Raw genomic sequence first — 17,321 nt, forward strand, 5'->3', positions numbered from 1 at the left:
GTCTAACCTTTAGGACAATGTAGTATTGCTCCAAATGTTCGTTTACATTCCTTTAGAAGTCCGTTTTCGCGTGTTGGCGCGATCGCGAATTAGCATCTTTCCGCTAACTCGTTAGCCTTCCCAGTACTTCTTGTTGGTGACCGTACTTGGCGGATTTCACTTATCGCGGGTGGTTTTTAGAATCAATCATCTGCGATAAATGAGGGATTACTGTAATAATTTGTGTTCAATTTGGGCCCAGTTAGACAAGGGCATTTACAACCACTGTGGTATGATTGGTCCTCAAGGGTGACTGCTTTCTATTATTTGGTCAGTTTTATCCTTGTTTGTCAAATAAGATGCATACGTGTGAATTTATAGAAGTAATTTTCAGCCAACACTTGCCTGAACGTTTATCTGCTTTGCGCTGCCACCTGCGGATGACTGGCAGAAGTGAACCAAAAACTCAAGTCACACTTCAGTCAACTGTTTTGATTTTCTTTCTTTTGTGGAAATATGATACAGTTATATTACAGGTATTCAAATGCCCCAGGTGGGTGGAGGAGATGGTAGGGGGTGAACCAAAAGCGTTGGGGGACACCAGACACAAAACGCCAAGACAGACACCCTCAGAAAATCTCCAATAAATACTCGTAACGCACATTTTAAAAACAGATCAACTTTTTCTTCGTCCTTTTAGCAGCAAGTTGTGAGGGGAAAACAAATGAAAGGTAAACTCACATGTAAGTTGGTGGAGGGCTTTTTTTTTTTTTTTTCCTACTTCTTGTCATGTTTTTTTCTTTTTCCTTCCGGCCTCCATGGCCAAAAATATACGCCCGCTGTGTCACAGACTTCAATCAATCCCTTTTCTCTTGTCCTCGTTGGGCAGCCGGTGTCGGGGCACACACAAACAAGCATTCCCGCTTCCATTCACACCTATGGACAATTTACAGTCTTCAATTAACCGAACATGCATGTCTTGGGCATGTGGGAGGAGAACACGCAACATCCACAAAGAAAACCCAAATTCAAACCCAGAACATCCTGTGAGCGTGAAGCGCTGACCACAACTCCCGTGTGCTGCCGTTCGAAAGACTCAATGTATAAAATAGATCCTAAAATGTCTTCCACGTGAAATAATGTACAAAAACGTCATTGATATAAATTACATCGCTCAGTGATGACGACGACGACAACAACGAAGCAAATGGCAACGGGCGTGACGAGAAAGTAACTTAACCGCAGGGCCGCGGACGACCCGACGAGAATGCGTGCGAGACCGGGCGGCAAGTTTTCAGGCGGAAAGGGCAGAGAGTCAACAGTCAAAGTGCATCTCCAGCGAGTCATCAAAGGCCCGACCGTCATGGCCCGCCGCCGACAGGAAGGCAGTGGCGACTGGCGAGCCCGTGGCAGCGGCCACGTTGAGTAGGGCGGCGCCAGGAGGGCCGCCGGGCGGGCCCCGCAAGGCGGCAGCGGCGATGCTGGTGAGGTTGATTCCCAGCGTCAGCCGCGTCTGCTCCAGGGCCTTTTCAGGCACAGCGAACGCCTCCAGCTTCTTCTCGCCGTTCGCCATGTATGAGTTCTGGCAGCCGCGGCAGATGCAGTCCTGGCACGCCTACAACACACATCGATGACAGACTTAGACTTTGATTCAACTTTATTCATCCCTTGGGATTTTTTTAATTCTATGACGCGTGCGAGGTTGCTCACCTTGCGGTTGGAGTAGCAAGGACAGCGCTGCCCCCTGCAGGTGAGCACCGACGGGTTCTGCGTGGCGCGCCCGCACTTGCAGCCTTTCTTCTCAACAGGCTTCTTGTACAGCGGCTTGGAGGGGCTCGCTGGGTGACTGAGCGGGTGAGCATGAGGGTGGGGTGGCCCGCGGGGCTGTGAGCGGGCTTTGGGGGCCCTTGCCTTGGCTTTCTTGGCACCCCCGTGGTGATCCCCCGCCTTCTTGGGCGGCTTGCCGGACCCTAGCGGGCCCTTGCCCACTTTGGGGGGGCCGCCGTTGGGCACGGGCGCCAGATGGAAGTGGGGCGTGGCGGCAGGAAACTCGTAGACGGGGGTGGTGCCCAGGCGGGGGCCGCCGTCAGGAGGGGGTCCCCGCAGGAGGCTGTCGATGGGGAGGGGCCGCACCTTCTCGCTGTCGCTTTCTGAGCGAGAACGCTTGCGGTGGCAGCGAGGGGGTCCTTGAGGGACGGCGGTGGGTGACTGAGGGGGGGGCTGCGGGTGAGGGCGGTAGGGGTGACAGCTGCTCTCCAAGGGTAGGGCGGGGCAGAAAGGCCCGTTGACCGACATAGGCGTGTGGGGGTCGTCAGGCTCAGTGTCCGTGTCCAGAGTCCGCAGAACCTCCTCCACACTCAGCAGCAGCGGCCCCCCTCCGTGTTTCAACTCCTCACCGAAAGAGCCCATGTCACAAAGGCTCGCCAGCCCCCCCGCCGGGATCTCCTCGCAAAAGTCCTCCCGCTTGACGACCGCCCTGCCCGGATCCAGCGAGGTGTCCAGTCCGTTACAATCGTGAAGCCCGTTGACGCCGGCCGGGCCGATGACATCGCTGCCGCTGTCGCCGCCCTCGTCGGGATGCGGTGCTTCCCCGGGCGGTGCCTCCGCTTCAGCGCTGGCGTCAGGCTCGGGTTCGGGCTCGCTCTCTGCCAGCCGCAGGCCCTCGTTGAGGACGGCCCGCAGGTCGGGCGAGTCGGCGGCGGCAGCAGCGATGTGCGTGGCGAGCGGCGAGTGTGTGATATACAGGCACAACTTGCGGTAGCAGCGCACCAGCAGGGACAGCTGCCGGTTCTCCTGGAAGCGCGAGTAGTCCTTGCACCAGCTGCATGACGGCTTCAGCTGCATCCGCTGACCTTTGCACCCACGGCACACGTAGTGCTGACACGACGAGTTGGTGGGCGCCATGGGGTCCTGCAGCAGGTTACCTGCGGGGCAAGATGGAGGTTGCTGTCATTAATCCCCAAAACAAAAATAAGAATCACCAATTTTATGCATTCTCACCCAAGAGGAATAGAACTAGTATATAGTTCCCCTTTTTTTTTTTCAGAAGCTATCCTTCATTACGGTCCCATTACGGTGCTCGTGGTGAAAGCTTGGTCCAATATAAAAGTAGTGCTTTGGCACTACAGTGCACATGAGACCCTTCCTTTCATCATTCACTAGCATCATGTCTGGAATTGATTAACTTCTCCTCCTTCCTGTCTCCTCGCAGCTGCCTCGAGTGTGTTTATTGATATTCGGCGGTGACAAGCGTTCTTTGAGCGCCGCTTCCTTAGCAACGCTGGCAGGCCGCTAACGTCTGCAGCTGCAGGCGGGAAAAAGGAAGGCGGGCCATTGATACAGCTTGGATGGGGCGCTCTTATATTGATCATTCATTCACTCAGAGAACAAGTCAGATCAAACCATCCTTTCGCTATAAGTGGTCATTTTTTTTTTTTGGGGGGGGGGGGGGGGGGGGTTTATAGCACGAAGGCAAGACCAAATCTGAGAGATGTTATCGGAAACGGCTCTCATTTCTCGACAGCAAGAGTGAGAACAGGTGCTAAAGAATGTTAGAATAAGTGTAAATTAAAAACTATTTTTAGAAAATCTCCAGCAGATGGTCCCTCCCCATGTCCTTTTTCTCCCACCTAGTCTGAACATCCCGAAAATAAACAAGCATTCACCTCTCCACTTGCAAGCCATGCTGAGACAAACATTCACACTCACACCAACCGCCAATTAAGAGCCTTTTATAATTCGAGGTGACTCCGGAGTTGCATCCAGAACGTCTGAATTGTGAGGAAGACGTGCCATCATTCCTCCATTCAACAACTGCCTGCAGCAATAAATAAAAAATCTATTTTGCCCCCCAAATAAAACAACATTCTGCTCGAGTCACGCAGAAATCCGAAGGACACTGCACAAGAGCACAAAGGGGGTGTGTCGTGATGCCGTAAGATGCGTTCGCTACCTCCAGGAAACCCGAGCTACGAGACAATTGAATCACTTTTCCTTACGATTGTGTTGCTGACGTGCTAACAGGTTGAAAAGAATGTTTTTCGACAATGTAATAAAGATTAAACACATAACGCGCCGCGGCTCTGCCGGATCAGTGAAATGCAAGAATGTAAAATAATGGAACGGATACGTCTAAAACGACGTCACAATACGTGATACAAAGTGGTTTAAGACAATTATTTTGATACGGTAGCTATAATGACACTGAATTTTGATTTACTCGTTCTATTTTGGTCTTCCGACAGCACTTGAACGCGGCGTCGGCGAAAGCGCTCGCATGGCAGCTGACAAGCACGCAAGTACAGTAGTTACAGTCAATTGTGCAAACACAAAACCGTGCTCCACGCGTTTCGGCCCAATTATGGTCGTCTTGCACTCACCGCAGACTAAGCAGGACACGGACTGTCGGAAGAAAGGCAGCAGCTTGCACAGCTCGGCCAGGGCGCGGGGGTCTCGGGGGTCGCACTGCAGCACCGATCGGCTCGCAGACACGTAGAGCGACGTCGCGTTCACCGGGTTCATCGCAGCGGCCTGACCCGGCGAGCCGGTCCGCTCGGTTCCGATGCGTTCAAAACAGCAACACAGTGTCCGGGAAACACAAACACGACACGCGGCGAATGCACTCTGGGGGCTTTGAAGACAACATAGAGAGTCCGGATCTTAATCGTGCTTCCTCAGTCCCATCCCGAAAACATCTTCAATGCCAAGTCGTTCACCAGCAGGCCCTGGTTCGATTCGGTGGAGCATAGTGTGCAAACCGGAGCGTGGACGACACTTCAGAGCCGGGTTGCCGGGGATCTCACACGGGGGCTTCGGTGAAAAAAATGACAGGCTTTGCTGCGGCTGCCCCGCGATACATCCATAGTTGCTGTGCGCGCTGGTCTCGGTTTGAAAGGCGGCCGCCGTGCTTGTGTCACGTAAGGCGGGCTCGGTACCGGACCGGTTGGATTCCGTGTCTTGTTATTGTTCGCAGAGATTCATGGCGGCCCACAACAAACCAGAAGGCCGCGGTGTCGCCAACCAAGTCTCCTCGGGCCAGAAGGAGCACCGCTTGGCCGCCGCCGACCACGCAGTTGCCTTTGGATAGATTTACGCTTCCGTCAAGGGAGAATTTCGCGGCTCCTCCGGTTCGGTTGAGACCGGAAAGCTGTGGACAGCGGAAGCCTCGGGCTCTCGTGACTGGGCTAGCCACCAGAGCTACGCCGGAAAGTGGGCGGGAAAAGCAGGCCGCGGGGGCTCTTCACGGTTGTCAGCGGGGCTCAACTCTTTCTTTCGTTCCTCTCGGTGGGCTTGCGGCGTCCAAAAGGAAGCTTGGAGCCGAAATAAAATCCTCTGCAAACCTCGGTGGAGTCAACGGCGAAGAAATTGAATTTAGCTTGTGTTTGTGTTGGATGCTACAGCTAGCAGCGGCGTATTCCTCATACCGCCCCTCGCCTTTCCCACACACGTCCACATGGGGGTGCTGTGGTGCAAATCTCGCGAGGACGTTTATGACGTAGGGTTGACGTCATGGAGACGCTCATGAATGAGCAAGCTGATAGAGATCTTTTTTTTTCTAAAATGTTACACCTCTCCAAAATAGGTCACGGAAATCAATAAAACCTGTCAACCCTGTTCGTTGTGATATTTTTTATAAATGATCTTTTTTTTTTGTCATGGCAGTGCTCCAGATAATGTATGTGAAACAGTTTATATTACTATTTTATAGGCAAAGGAAGCAGATGTTAGTTGTTGTTCGATGCTGTAGTGGAATCCAACATTCAGCCTGTCTTGCAGTCGCAGCGTCAGCTCCAGGAGGCTTCAGACAATCACGCGGTGCTTTGAGCAAAAACCACAAGATGACAGCAATCAGCATGCCTTCCTGTAAACCACAAAAAAAAACCATTGCAGGAGGCTTCTTTTGATTAGGATTTCCCCTGGAACTTGAATGACTGCAACTCAGCATGGGTGCTGAGTGGAGCAAAATCACTCATCAAGCAATTTAATTATTTGGTAGCACTGTAACCAAAAGTGGTGAGTCAGTCCTGCTGCCAATTAAAATTAACATCGTGAATTTAATAGTCAACCAAAATCGTTTCATCCTAAATGTGTACAATTGGCTTGCATTCAACTGTTAAAAGCTTTTTTACACGCTGCATTTAAGTTACTTCCCAATCTGGATTCAACGTGAACTATCATCAAGTGACAACACACTGCGGCTCTCCCACGTGTAAAGAGTTAAAATAGAGTTTGTATGGTCGGAGGAAGACGAAGCCAGGCTGCTCAAAGTGTTGGTGACATTTCAAGGGTTTCAATGACTGTCGGAATGCTAACAGCACAAAAGCAGAACACCGTTCCCACAGCGTGCTGAGGAAATGGAGGAGGAAGAGGAGAACCATGCATGCACAATCAGGATATGTGTTGGATATTTGAATATTTTGATTTAGCCTATATCTCAAAATTTAATTGGAGTGCACGGAGCTGTAAACATGTTGCATAAATTGGTTGGAAAAGTTGGTTAATTGTGTTTTATGGTAGCCCTAACCTTGTAATGTGGAAGTATTATACATTGTGAAAGTAAAAGTAGACATTCAAAAATTCAGTTTGCATGATTTACAGTCTATACAAAATTCTATCATCTCAGAAACTTAAAAAAAGCGTCAAGCTTTTCGTCACTCCCAGTTACTGTAAGAGACACTCAATTCTCCTGTATGCTAAAAAAACAACCAAAAATAAATCTGCACTACTGAGCAAGTGCAAATCATGAGCCAAATCAGGATTTCACTGCATCATCTCTAAATATGGTGGTTGTCACCACCTCGGCCGACGTGGCTCTTTAAATATGCTAATTCATCACACATTCTCTTTGTCTTCCATTAAGAACACGTAGGATTATCTTCCGAATATGTCCACGTGGTCCACCAACTGAATACATCTCTCCAGAGTTGTTGTGCCAATATCTATTTATAATTTTTACCATAAAAAATTTGTTTGGTATGTTTGCTGCTTTTTAACATTAGGAAAATAAATGCAAATTGGATCTTGGGGTAAAATACAAAAGCTATTAAAGTGGGGCCAAGATCTCAAGATTGTAGTGCTACTCTTGTCCACTAGGTGTTGCCAAATACGAGCAAATATAATTGAGATTTTTCTTGAAGTTAATAATAGATAATAAAATAATAAGTAAATAATACAAATAAATAAATAATAATAATAAAAGCTATAAGAGCAAATAGCGGATAACAGCATAGTGTGACTCAGCTGAACATAAAACCACGCACACACATTCTGTGACCGCAAGTAGCATACTTCCTTCCTATTTGCGTGGAGGAGGTAGAACACACACACAGGAAGGAATCACCGACACGTTTGCAAATCACGAATGATGTCAACATTCTTCATCGGAAACGTCCCTCATTTAGCACTTGTTTGACATTTGACATGATTTTTCTTGAGTGTGCGTGTGTACTGTGGCATTTGCTTAGTGCTACCACATTTATGTTAATTACATAAACGCACAATCAAATAAGTATCAACTCAAGGTCTGACAAGGTCTTCAATAGCTCATACCTAAATATGAAAGGCTAAATCCGAATTAAAAGTCTAAAATTCAATCTAATAACTCCACAAAAGTGCATTACGCTAGAATTGCTGAGAGTTGAGGAGATGAGGAGAGCAGAAACTTTGAACTTTGTCTCCATGTGAGGAAAATGATGATTTTTTTTTTTTTGGTTCACACAATGATCCGGTGGTGACGCACACACTCATGATGTGTTCTCAGCTCCTTTCACAAGACACCTTTCTGACTCAACGTGTCAAGTCATATTAACTGCATTGACATCGATTACATCAATCCCTACAAAAAAACGGCTAAAAAACTGCTTTTATAGTTTTGATGTGTTACGAAAAGCCGTAGTTGAATTTTATTAAACTATATGATGCTCAAACCAATCAAAGTATCAAGCAAGGACTTCCACAAAGGAAGTTGAGACAAATGTGGAATTCCCGCAAAGGACTGCAATTTGTACAGATCCGGCATCCTGTCATGAAATCTTATTTTCAACTGGTCCGGTTTGGAAATCACATTCCTGGGGACCATGCTTTCTGAGAACAACCCACGTTCGAGTTTCCATTTCTTCATCTGCGTGTTGATAAGAAAAGCTAAAAAAAAAAAGATGAACTCCAGTGGAAAGGTTGCTTTGGGCTTCTATGATGTTGCTCACTTTAGTGATTCCGGAAAAGTGAGTGTCAGTTATTTAAAAGAAGCGAATCTGGAGAGAGAATACTAAGGAAGGATGGATGATTAAACCCTGACACGACTTCACTTCTGCTTTTTGACGCCATAAATTAGGCCGTCTAAGAGTTCTTGCTTCAGGAACATCTCCAACACTCAAACGAGAGAGCTTCGGATCATTTTTCAATTCTTGCTGTCATTTCTCGTGCCGGTGTCAAAATGTTCAACACTAGAAGCCATCAGAAGACTTTTTTGTTGGCCGCCGTTCTGGTGGCTTTGGTCCAGCTCGGACACGGACAAGGTAAGTTGATCCTTTGATTTTCGTTGAAGGACCACGCTAACGTCTGGTTACGTTTGGGTCCAGTAGGGAAGCCCACCGAATGTTGCAAGAAGGTGAGCACTAAGGAAATAACAGAAGAAGTCATCGGATTACGAGTGGACCGTTATGCTCAACTTCCATGCTTGCCCGCTGTCATGTGAGTAGAACTTCATCAAAGTAAAAAATCCTGCACTTCATGACGACTGCCAAACAAGCTCAAATCAAGCTAACGACGCTAACCGTTGTCCTCCTGCAGTTTCTACACCAAAGACACCAAAGACAGCTACTACTGCGCAGCCATCAACGCCCCGTGGATCCGCCAGAAGGTCATCGAGTGAGTTGCACCTTCGCCCTCATCTCCATCATTCATGTTCATCATCATCCTCATCGTTCCCAAATTTCTATCCTTGCAGCGTCGCCAAAGCTTTGACCACCAGGTTGCCGTCCAAACCCTCGCTGCGTCCCATCATCGCTTCCTCCGCCCCTTCATCAGCTCCACCATCCACATCATCAGAGTCCCCTTCATCCTCCTCCTTCTCCCCTCGCCTCCGTCCAACATTTCACTAAGACGACGAGCACTTTGTTGAAGATTGAATCACTTTAGCGTCTTACAATTATTTATTGGTTCACCAATCGAGTGTTTATTTATCAGTATAATGTTACTTTGTAACTTATCCGGTGTCGGGAAAATAGAACACTATTTATTAATGTTGAGATGGACATGTTAGCTATGAGTGGTCGCAAATAAAAAAAAATTGAACTTATAGATTACTTGTGTGGAATTTTCATTTAAATTTCAAAAAGTGACTTAAGCAGCGGCAGCACAACGTACGTCCAGGAGCTGCTGTGGACCACAGCTCATGTCTTGCTCCTCACGTCAATAAGATGACAATACACTTCAAAGACCAACACTACAGTCCCGTTTCTTCTAATTTAATTCTCATCAAGTTTCCTTCCTTCTGACCTTCTTATGGCCAATCCGTGACGAGCACAGAAGTTAGGGTCGTCCCTCCCAGGTCATTGGCCACGTGAGCATGAATGAGGGGATCTCCAGTGGGAGAGTTCTCCGGCAGGTTCCCAAAAAGCTGACGTTTGGTGCATCGGTAAAAACAACAGTCGGGACCTCGATTGCGAGAGATGTGAGTCACCCGGCTCACTCTTTGTTTGACCTTCTGCCCTCTGGGAAGAGGTACAGGAGCCTGCGCTCCCGCACCACCAGACTCGCCAACAGCTTCTTTCTCCAGGCTGTTAGGACCCTGAACTCGCTACCCCCTTCTGCGTAGCGTGCGGCACTGTTGCGCTTTTTCTGGAATGTCTGCTGTACGCGCACTTGCTCCTTTTTTGCTCCTCTTATTTATTTATTTATTTATTTATTTATTTATTTATTTATTTATTGTATTATTTATTCATTATTTATTCAGCACGCTGTTGTTATACTTGTTTACTTGTTTGTCTGTTGTGGGCCATGTCTTGTCACCGTGGGATAGGGGGGAACGAAATTTCGGTTTCTTTGTGTGTCTTTGGCATGTGGAGAAATTGACAATAAAGCTGACTTTGACTTTGACCTGAGTCAGTCAGCCTAAGGCAAAAAAGGCCACGTCCCTTATCTGAGAAGACTGCGGGCCAAAGACCCTCAACGTAATGAGTGGGATGAGCTAAGAGCAGATAAGTTAGCACAGGAACACAGACGATGACACCTGGATGACGCCAAAATGAGTTGTGGGACTTGACATTGTTTCCATGCGACTCATGTGGTGACATGTCATGGAGAAACTGATGACAAAGGGTAAATAAAAAGAGTCCCACAATCATCCGGTGGTGACGTGTTATCGGTTCGTTTCACAACACGCACCTTTTGACAGGATGAGGCAACAGACAGTTGAAGACATTTTGTCCCTTTGCGGTTGTGGCCCCAAGCTTGGTTCCAATTGCGATATTATTCCAACAAAAAACAAATATGTCTTTTCAGTTTAAACATACTTATAAAAAAATATATATGAACTTATATAAAAACTTATTTAAAAAATGGTTTTAAGTGTCTGCTTTATGGTGACAATGAAACATTTTAATTCTAAATTGATGTTGCGTTCAAATAAAGAAGCAACTTAAGTGTTCAAGAACCACATCCGATTTTTAAAAATCAATGGATGGGCCGGGTTCATTAAAAAAAATATACATATGAATGTGTGTGTGTACATGTATATATGTATATATGTACATATATATAAATATATATATATGAATAATACACATTCATATGTATATATGTACATATATCTAAATTTGTACGTATATATGAATAATACACATTCATATGTATAATTTTTCAAAATTAATAAATAAATGATGTATATATATATATATATATACATACATATATACATTAAGAAATATATCAATTTGATATATACATATAATTATATATATAATTAATCCATCCATCCATTTTCTGAACCACTTAGTCCCCACGGGGGTCGCGGGGGTGCTGGAGCCTATCCCAGCCGTCATCGGGCAGTAGCATATAATTAATTAATATAATATAATTAATTTATATATATATATATATATAAAATTAATATAAATTTTATATATAATTATGTATATATATATATATATATATATATATAATTTAGATATTTTTAATGAACCTGGCACATCTACATTGATTTTTAAAAATCAGATGTGTTCTTGAACACTTAAGTTGCTTCTTAATTTGTATTTAAACGTAATACTATATATATTACTTATTGAATTCTCTAAGTAACATAAGAGTGTTAAATCATGGTCTAGGTTCAATCATTCATTTTAAATTTCATTCGTAAAGTTTCATGCTTAATTCTGACATAAGGGCGTTCGTCAGTCCTCTGTTTCTATTTTCTTCAAGAGGCTAAAAAAAGAAAGCAAAGTGTGGAAAAGGTTGCAGGCGGCTACTCCGACATTGGTCACTTCTAGTGTTTTCCGAGAAATACAAGTGCGTCAGTCATTCACAAAAAGCGAGCTTGGAAAGAGAAAAGCAAGAGGAAGGATGACTAAACCACGAGACAACTTGACTTCTGCTTTTTGCCGCCTTAAATGTGGCCGTCTTGACAGTCGTCGCCTCACTCACTTCTCCAGCACTCAAGCGAGATAGCTTCGAATCATTTTTCAATCCTTGCTGTCATTCCTCGTGCCTGTATCAAAATGTTCAACACTGGAAGCCTTCAGAAGACTTTTTTGTTGGCCGCCGTTCTGGTGGCTTTGGTCCAGCTCGGACACGGACAAGGTAAGTTGATCTTTTGATTTTCATTGAAGGACCACGCTAACGTCTGGTTACTTTTGGGTCCAGTAGGGAAGCCCACCGAATGTTGCAAGAAGGTGAGCACTAAGGAAATAACAGAAGAAGTAATCGGATTACGAGTGGACCGTTATGCTCAACTTCCGTGCTTGCCCGCTGTCATGTGAGTAGAACTTCATCAAAGTAAAAAATCCTAATAGCTGCTCGTCTGCACTTCATGACGACTGCCAAACAAGCTCAAATCAAGCTAACGACGCTAACCGTTATCCTCCTGCAGTTTCTACACCAAAAATGGCGACTACTGCGCACACGCCCGCGCCCCATGGGTCCGCCAGAAGATCGAAGCCATCAGGTGAATTTCACGTTCATCCTCATTTTCATCTTCATCATGCTTATCATCCTCCTCATCCTCCTCTCACTTTGCGTCCTCACAGGAAGGCTGCTGCCGCCGCCGCTCAGGCTTTAACCACCAGCCCGCCATCTAAAAGCTCGCTGCTCACCACCCTCACTTCCACCGCCTCCGCCTCTTCATCATCTCCACCATCCTCATCTTCATCCTCCCCTTCATCACCACCACCTTCACCCTCCACCTTCTCCCCTCGCCTCCGCCCTACCATTCATTAAGACGACGAGCACTTTGTTTGGAGATTAAGTCACTTTAGTGTCTGACAATTATTTATTAGATATTTAAGGCATTATTTATTGACAAACCTTTATTTTGTAACTTATTTTGCCTCATTAAATTTGTATTTATTTAGGATTTTACGAATTACTGGTGACTAATAAAAAAATAAATAAATAAAAAGTCAACTTGTCTGGTGTTTATATTGACAGTTTGGATGGAGTGTTTGGTTTTGTGAGTGGAACCTTTAGGTGGGCGGCGATCACAGCAGAAGAGTCTCGGTCTGCAAGATGGACGCCGCTCGGGAGTTCCTGGGGAACGGGGCCGAGTGTTCGGGGGCCAGCGAGGCGGCGCGGAGACCGCACTCTCCCCCGCCCATGTAACGCTTGAGGGACAAGCTCCTGCGCATCCGTCGCAGCTCGCTCTGCACCTGCAAAACAAAAATCAATCAATCAAACGACACTGCAAACATTTGGAAGCGGCGGAAGAGGAGGAAGCTCACCTCACAGTTGAGAAAGCAGTACAGCACTGCCACGATGAGACCCTGAAAATCACATTCGACAAAGTCGGATGACCTCCAATTTGAAATCAAGCGATCACCACGGCAACGTGTCGAGCGAAATAACATTTTTGTTTTGAGACCTGGAAGGATCCGAGCCCGAGCTCAAAGAAGATCTTGACGTGCCGTGTGGTTTTATCGCTAGGCTCCATCAGGTGGACGAAAACCACGTAGTTGATCCCGAACAACGGGATGAGCAAGAGGGTGGATTTGGCCAGACGCCTTGTGCACACAAGCAGGCAAAAGCTGAAGGACTTTTTTTGCATTGCTCGGCTGTAGTGTCATCGTTCCACCAATGGGGGGCGCAAATAAACTACAAACGCGTTAAGTTTGCTGGAAGGAAGCTTACTTATACTGCGACTGCTCGTTGCCGCCCACGTTGGTGCAGCGCAGCTTCTGCACCAGGATACGAATGATGCTGATGAACAGGATGAAGTTCACCTGCCACACAAAAGACGTTTTTGAACGTGCTCGTCCCCGACCCTGAACTGCTCGCTGTGGAGTACGTACGACGACGCACGCCATGATGGGCCAGTCCAACACTCTGCTGGGGACGGGACTGTCATTCCTCTCCCAGCACCTAAAACCGACCAATCATTCGTTAGCTTCGCATCTGTAGCTGCTGCCATAATGGAGCCAGGCTTGAAGAAATACTCACCAGGTGTTATCCAGGTAGAGTCGACACAAAATCCATGCCACTGTGAAGACGGACGGGATTCCTGCAGGGCACAAAGATTGCAAGTGTTTACAGTGAGGCTCGCCAGACGCCGCACACACACGCGCGCGCACACACACACACACACGCGGGCACGCACAAGATGGATGGTGTAAGCGGGGCCGTGTTTGGAACCGGCGGGGCTGAGTGCAAACACTTTGGCACTGAGACTAATGACAAGTTTTGTTCCCAGTGACGTGTTTTGGCAAAATGTCAGCGCAGTAGGCCAAGATGTTTCAAATCGGGATAAGGATTGCAGAGTAGACGGCTCAAGGTTATTTCTTATGACGCCAGCTCACGACGCGCGTGCTCGTTGGATACTTGGGTCACGGCGCCGGTGGGCATGTCCTACCCCAGCCAATCAGCATGTAGACGGAAAGGCGCGCCCAGCGGGCGTGCACCACCAGCAGCAGTGTGTGAAGGTAGAGCGCCTCCACGAGCAGCCAGAAGAAGTTGGCCATGATGGAGTAGTTCAGGAACACCAGGCTGCTCTTGCAGCCCACCTGCAAAAAACACACACGAACGTAAGCGGAGTGTAAAGAAAAAGAAGAGCCGATGGATGGATGCGTCAGTGATGGATTGGCGCATGTTGATGATGTCACCAGCGAGGGCTGAGCGCTGCAGTCGAGCGTGTCCTCTTCTTCGCTGGAGAAGAGTAGAAGATCTTTGGTGAGCACCGCCACGCCCCTCAGCATGAAGGATGCAAACAGGTTGATGTGGATGTAGTTCCTCATGCAATGCAGCCTCCTGAAACACACACACACACACACACACACATGAGCGCCTTAAGTAGAGATCTTAAAGCCAAGCAAGTTCCTCAGTTGACGTGATGGCGTGTACCTGAAGACAGCAATGATGACGGTGCTGCTGAGCAGGCTGATGAGAGACAAGCTGTGACCCAGCGTGGACAGAACCATCACCACTTTGTAGAACACCAGCTGAACACACATCATCAAGGTCAGGACTTCTTTGGCCATTTTGTTTAACAGTTAGAAATGTCCACCCTGCAAACTTTGAGGAGGATTGTGTCGGACTGAAGAGATTGTGAGTGTTCTGACACACAATGCGAGGAATTCGGACCCGGCTTGTGCAAGGCGCACACAAAAACACACGAACGTATATACAAAGTGCTTGATTTCAACTGCCTCGCTCAAGTGTGTCTGACTTTTTATGAGCCTCTTAGCTCCCAGATGGCCATTTTGGGAGATATTTTGTCTTTTTGACGTCTTTGGTTTTGCCCTGAGACACACACACACAAGTGTGCTATTCTCCACTAAACGTTCTCCAGACGGAAAAGCCTGGAACATCCAACAGGAAACAAACAGAAGCTTCCCTAAGATGAAGTCACGCACACCTGACAGCTCTGGACAAGATCTCATGCCAGGCGTGCGAGGGTGTGTGTGTGTGTGTGTGTGTTGTTATTTTTGTCTAAGTAGCAACCTGTTCATCAGCGGTGACAAGACAAAGTCGTCTTTCATGTCTCCTTCCTCCTCACGTAAACACAGGCTGATGACGAGCCCTGACAGGAAGTCAGCACTTTTCTCGCGCGGCCGTGTTGGCGTCGGCCCAAAACATCATGCACCCGGCATTTCGGGCTCACCTCGCCGGGTTGGTCGGTGTCGTTGGACGAGCAGGCGGCAGCGATGACCGGGTAAACATCTGACCAACCTTGCGGGGTGCACTTCCTGCTAAGGTTTCCTACGACACATTGATCGATTTCTTCAAGCTGATGCGCCATGATGAAACTTCACATCCCGTCCTAGCGGCTCACCCTTCATCCCAAACAGGTGCAGGAGGGGGGCGGGGCAGGGTTGAGTGACCACCTCGCCCACCGCCGCACTGCGCCAGCACGAAGCATTGTCCCACTCGCCCACACAGCCTGAAACAACCACAAAATGAACCCACTGAGCGCGAGTTATTCAAGTCCATCGAGAAGGTACCTGCGGAGGGCACTGCGAGCTGCTGCAGCCCAGCGTGGCACTCTTGACTCGCTTTCTTCATCTCCCAACTAAAATGGCACAAAGGAAATCTGCCCGCCGCCTGCTCGGACGGCAAGCAAACGACAACAACATTGGGGAAGAAGTCAAAAGTTTAGCTTCATGTTTTTCTGTAAAAGACAATTGCATCGCTCATCAGGTAAACACAGCTGGCATCGTTAAAATCTTCCTCTTCTTTGTGTACACAATCGCATAAGTGCAAAATAAGAATAACACTTGAACTGATTGAGTCCGTCTGTCAAATGAACTTTACTGATAGTGACTGTGTGTGTGTGTGTGTGTGTGTGTGTGTGTGTGTGTGTGTGTGTGTGGGAGGGAGGGGCAGTTGGAGACTGTTTACATTGACACACTAAACCATTTATGAGCTGTCAGGGGGTTTCAGTCTGTTTACAACACACACACACACACACACACACACATATTAATTAATAAATACAACTAGGCTGAAATAACATTGAAAAGAGTCGTTATCAGTGACGTAGTTTCATGTTTTGTGCACAAGGGAGGTGTGTTGACTCGTTGACTCGTGTGTGTACTTTATGTAAATAAAAAATGATAACATGGAGAAGATAAAGATGAAACATTAACCAGACGCAACTTGGTCACATAGTGCGAGAATGTGATGTCATGACGCCAGAATGCATGCAAAAGTGAGGACATGTATGAGAAAGTGACATCATGAGTGATGTTAAAATTCAGGAAAAGACTAGATGAGATCAAGAAAATATGATCGTCAAAAAGTGTACAAAACAAAGATTGCATCCGGTGAGATAAGATGATGACATCAAAGTGGATGAGAAGGAAGGTGATGACGCAGTAGTTGAGTGATGATGTCATAGGACAAGTGGAAAAATTAAATTGCATGTCGCATGAGATACCTTGTGCGTGAGGAAGACGAGCATCAGGATGAACCTCATGATCTTCTCATCCAGCATTTTTCTTCTTCACGTCCGCTCCTGCGTTTCTTCATGAATTCACAAGTCCATCCAGTTGACTCGGTAAAAAAAAAAGTTTTCTGTGCATGTTCCGAGCTTCTCAGAGGTGCGTGCAGCACACATGAACGGCTTGAACTGCAGCTCACTGACTCCAAGCCGCGCGCGCTCTCGCCACAAATGGGAGTCGCGCGCAATCCTGCCTCCCGGGCCACAGCGACCTCTAGTGGGGAAATCCCGCAAATTTAAAATGGCAAAGTGGTAGTCATGCGAAAGTCATTTAAGTAATGAAAGTTATAGTTATCGTTGTAAATGTAGTAAGAATCTTTCAAATAGTCGTACAAAAATACAATGTAGTCCATTTATTCTTCAAAAATACCGTTCCACATGAAAATTTCCGAGATGGTCAACAACAAATTTGTCCAGTTATACATAAAATGTATTCATTTGAAGACCCATAAAGGTAGTCAAGTTGAATATAAAGTTGGACACTCTATTGTTGACTTTATTTTTTGCCAAAGTAGCTTTAATAGTTGAAAAGATACAGCTTTAGGTACATACCTCGGAAGAAGTTGGATTTTCGGGCCGCCATCTTGAAAGTGAGCGTGGCTTGCAAGAATTCTTTTAGGAGTCCGAGTGCGATTTGAAGATATGTACCACATTTCGCGCTTGTATTTTTCACTAAAAATATGATGCATAAAATCACAAATGT

General features: G+C 46.7%; 2 protein-coding genes across 3 annotated transcripts; both read right to left on the reverse strand.

Moving 5' to 3' along the window:
• Nucleotides 1-466: 466 nt before the first annotated feature.
• msl2b (MSL complex subunit 2b) lies at nucleotides 467-5,461 on the reverse strand. The gene is made up of 3 exons (XM_049749583.2): nucleotides 4,359-5,461; nucleotides 1,690-2,903; nucleotides 467-1,594 (listed from the first exon to the last, which is right to left on the reverse strand). Exons 1-3 carry the CDS (start codon nucleotides 4,498-4,500, stop codon nucleotides 1,295-1,297), a joined length of 1,656 nt encoding a protein of 551 aa, XP_049605540.1. The 5' UTR covers nucleotides 4,501-5,461; the 3' UTR covers nucleotides 467-1,294.
• Nucleotides 5,462-5,592: 131 nt separating this feature from the next.
• Nucleotides 5,593-17,312, reverse strand: vipr2 (vasoactive intestinal peptide receptor 2). Of its 2 annotated transcripts, XM_049749585.2 has the most exons (15): nucleotides 17,171-17,308; nucleotides 16,556-16,832; nucleotides 15,621-15,720; nucleotides 15,452-15,559; nucleotides 15,281-15,378; nucleotides 14,521-14,618; nucleotides 14,283-14,427; nucleotides 14,033-14,183; nucleotides 13,624-13,684; nucleotides 13,476-13,545; nucleotides 13,315-13,406; nucleotides 13,049-13,187; nucleotides 12,909-12,950; nucleotides 12,652-12,836; nucleotides 5,593-5,839 (listed from the first exon to the last, which is right to left on the reverse strand). In XM_049749585.2, exons 2-14 carry the CDS (start codon nucleotides 16,610-16,612, stop codon nucleotides 12,669-12,671), a joined length of 1,329 nt encoding a protein of 442 aa, XP_049605542.1. In that variant the 5' UTR covers nucleotides 16,613-16,832; nucleotides 17,171-17,308; the 3' UTR covers nucleotides 5,593-5,839; nucleotides 12,652-12,668. The 2 variants fall into 2 exon arrangements, with proteins under 2 accessions (XP_049605542.1, XP_049605541.1); XM_049749584.2 differs by having other exon boundaries at nucleotides 13,315-13,545; nucleotides 17,171-17,312.
• Between the last annotated feature and the right edge of the window lie 9 nt (nucleotides 17,313-17,321).

Source organism: Syngnathus scovelli, chromosome 18 (assembly GCF_024217435.2).
Source record: "Syngnathus scovelli strain Florida chromosome 18, RoL_Ssco_1.2, whole genome shotgun sequence".
NCBI classification, from domain to species: domain Eukaryota; kingdom Metazoa; phylum Chordata; class Actinopteri; order Syngnathiformes; family Syngnathidae; genus Syngnathus; species Syngnathus scovelli.

Bases quoted from the DNA above. Each gene is read 5' to 3' on its own strand.
- msl2b (XM_049749583.2), bottom strand. From the start codon at position 4,500: ATGAACCCGGTGAACGCGACGTCGCTCTACGTGTCTGCGAGCCGATCG. The intron at 2,904-4,358 runs GTGAGTGCAAGA...CTTGCCCCGCAG, and splicing joins CGTGTCCTGCTTAGTCTGCG to GTAACCTGCTGCAGGACCCC. The intron at 1,595-1,689 runs GTGAGCAACCTC...TGTGTGTTGTAG, and splicing joins CTTGCTACTCCAACCGCAAG to GCGTGCCAGGACTGCATCTG.
- vipr2 (XM_049749584.2), bottom strand. From the start codon at position 16,612: ATGCTGGATGAGAAGATCATGAGGTTCATCCTGATGCTCGTCTTCCTC. The intron at 14,184-14,282 runs GTGACATCATCA...TGTTTTTTGCAG, and splicing joins GCAGCGCTCAGCCCTCGCTG to GTGGGCTGCAAGAGCAGCCT. The intron at 12,951-13,048 runs GTCTCAAAACAA...TGTGATTTTCAG, and splicing joins TCGGGCTCGGATCCTTCCAG to GGTCTCATCGTGGCAGTGCT.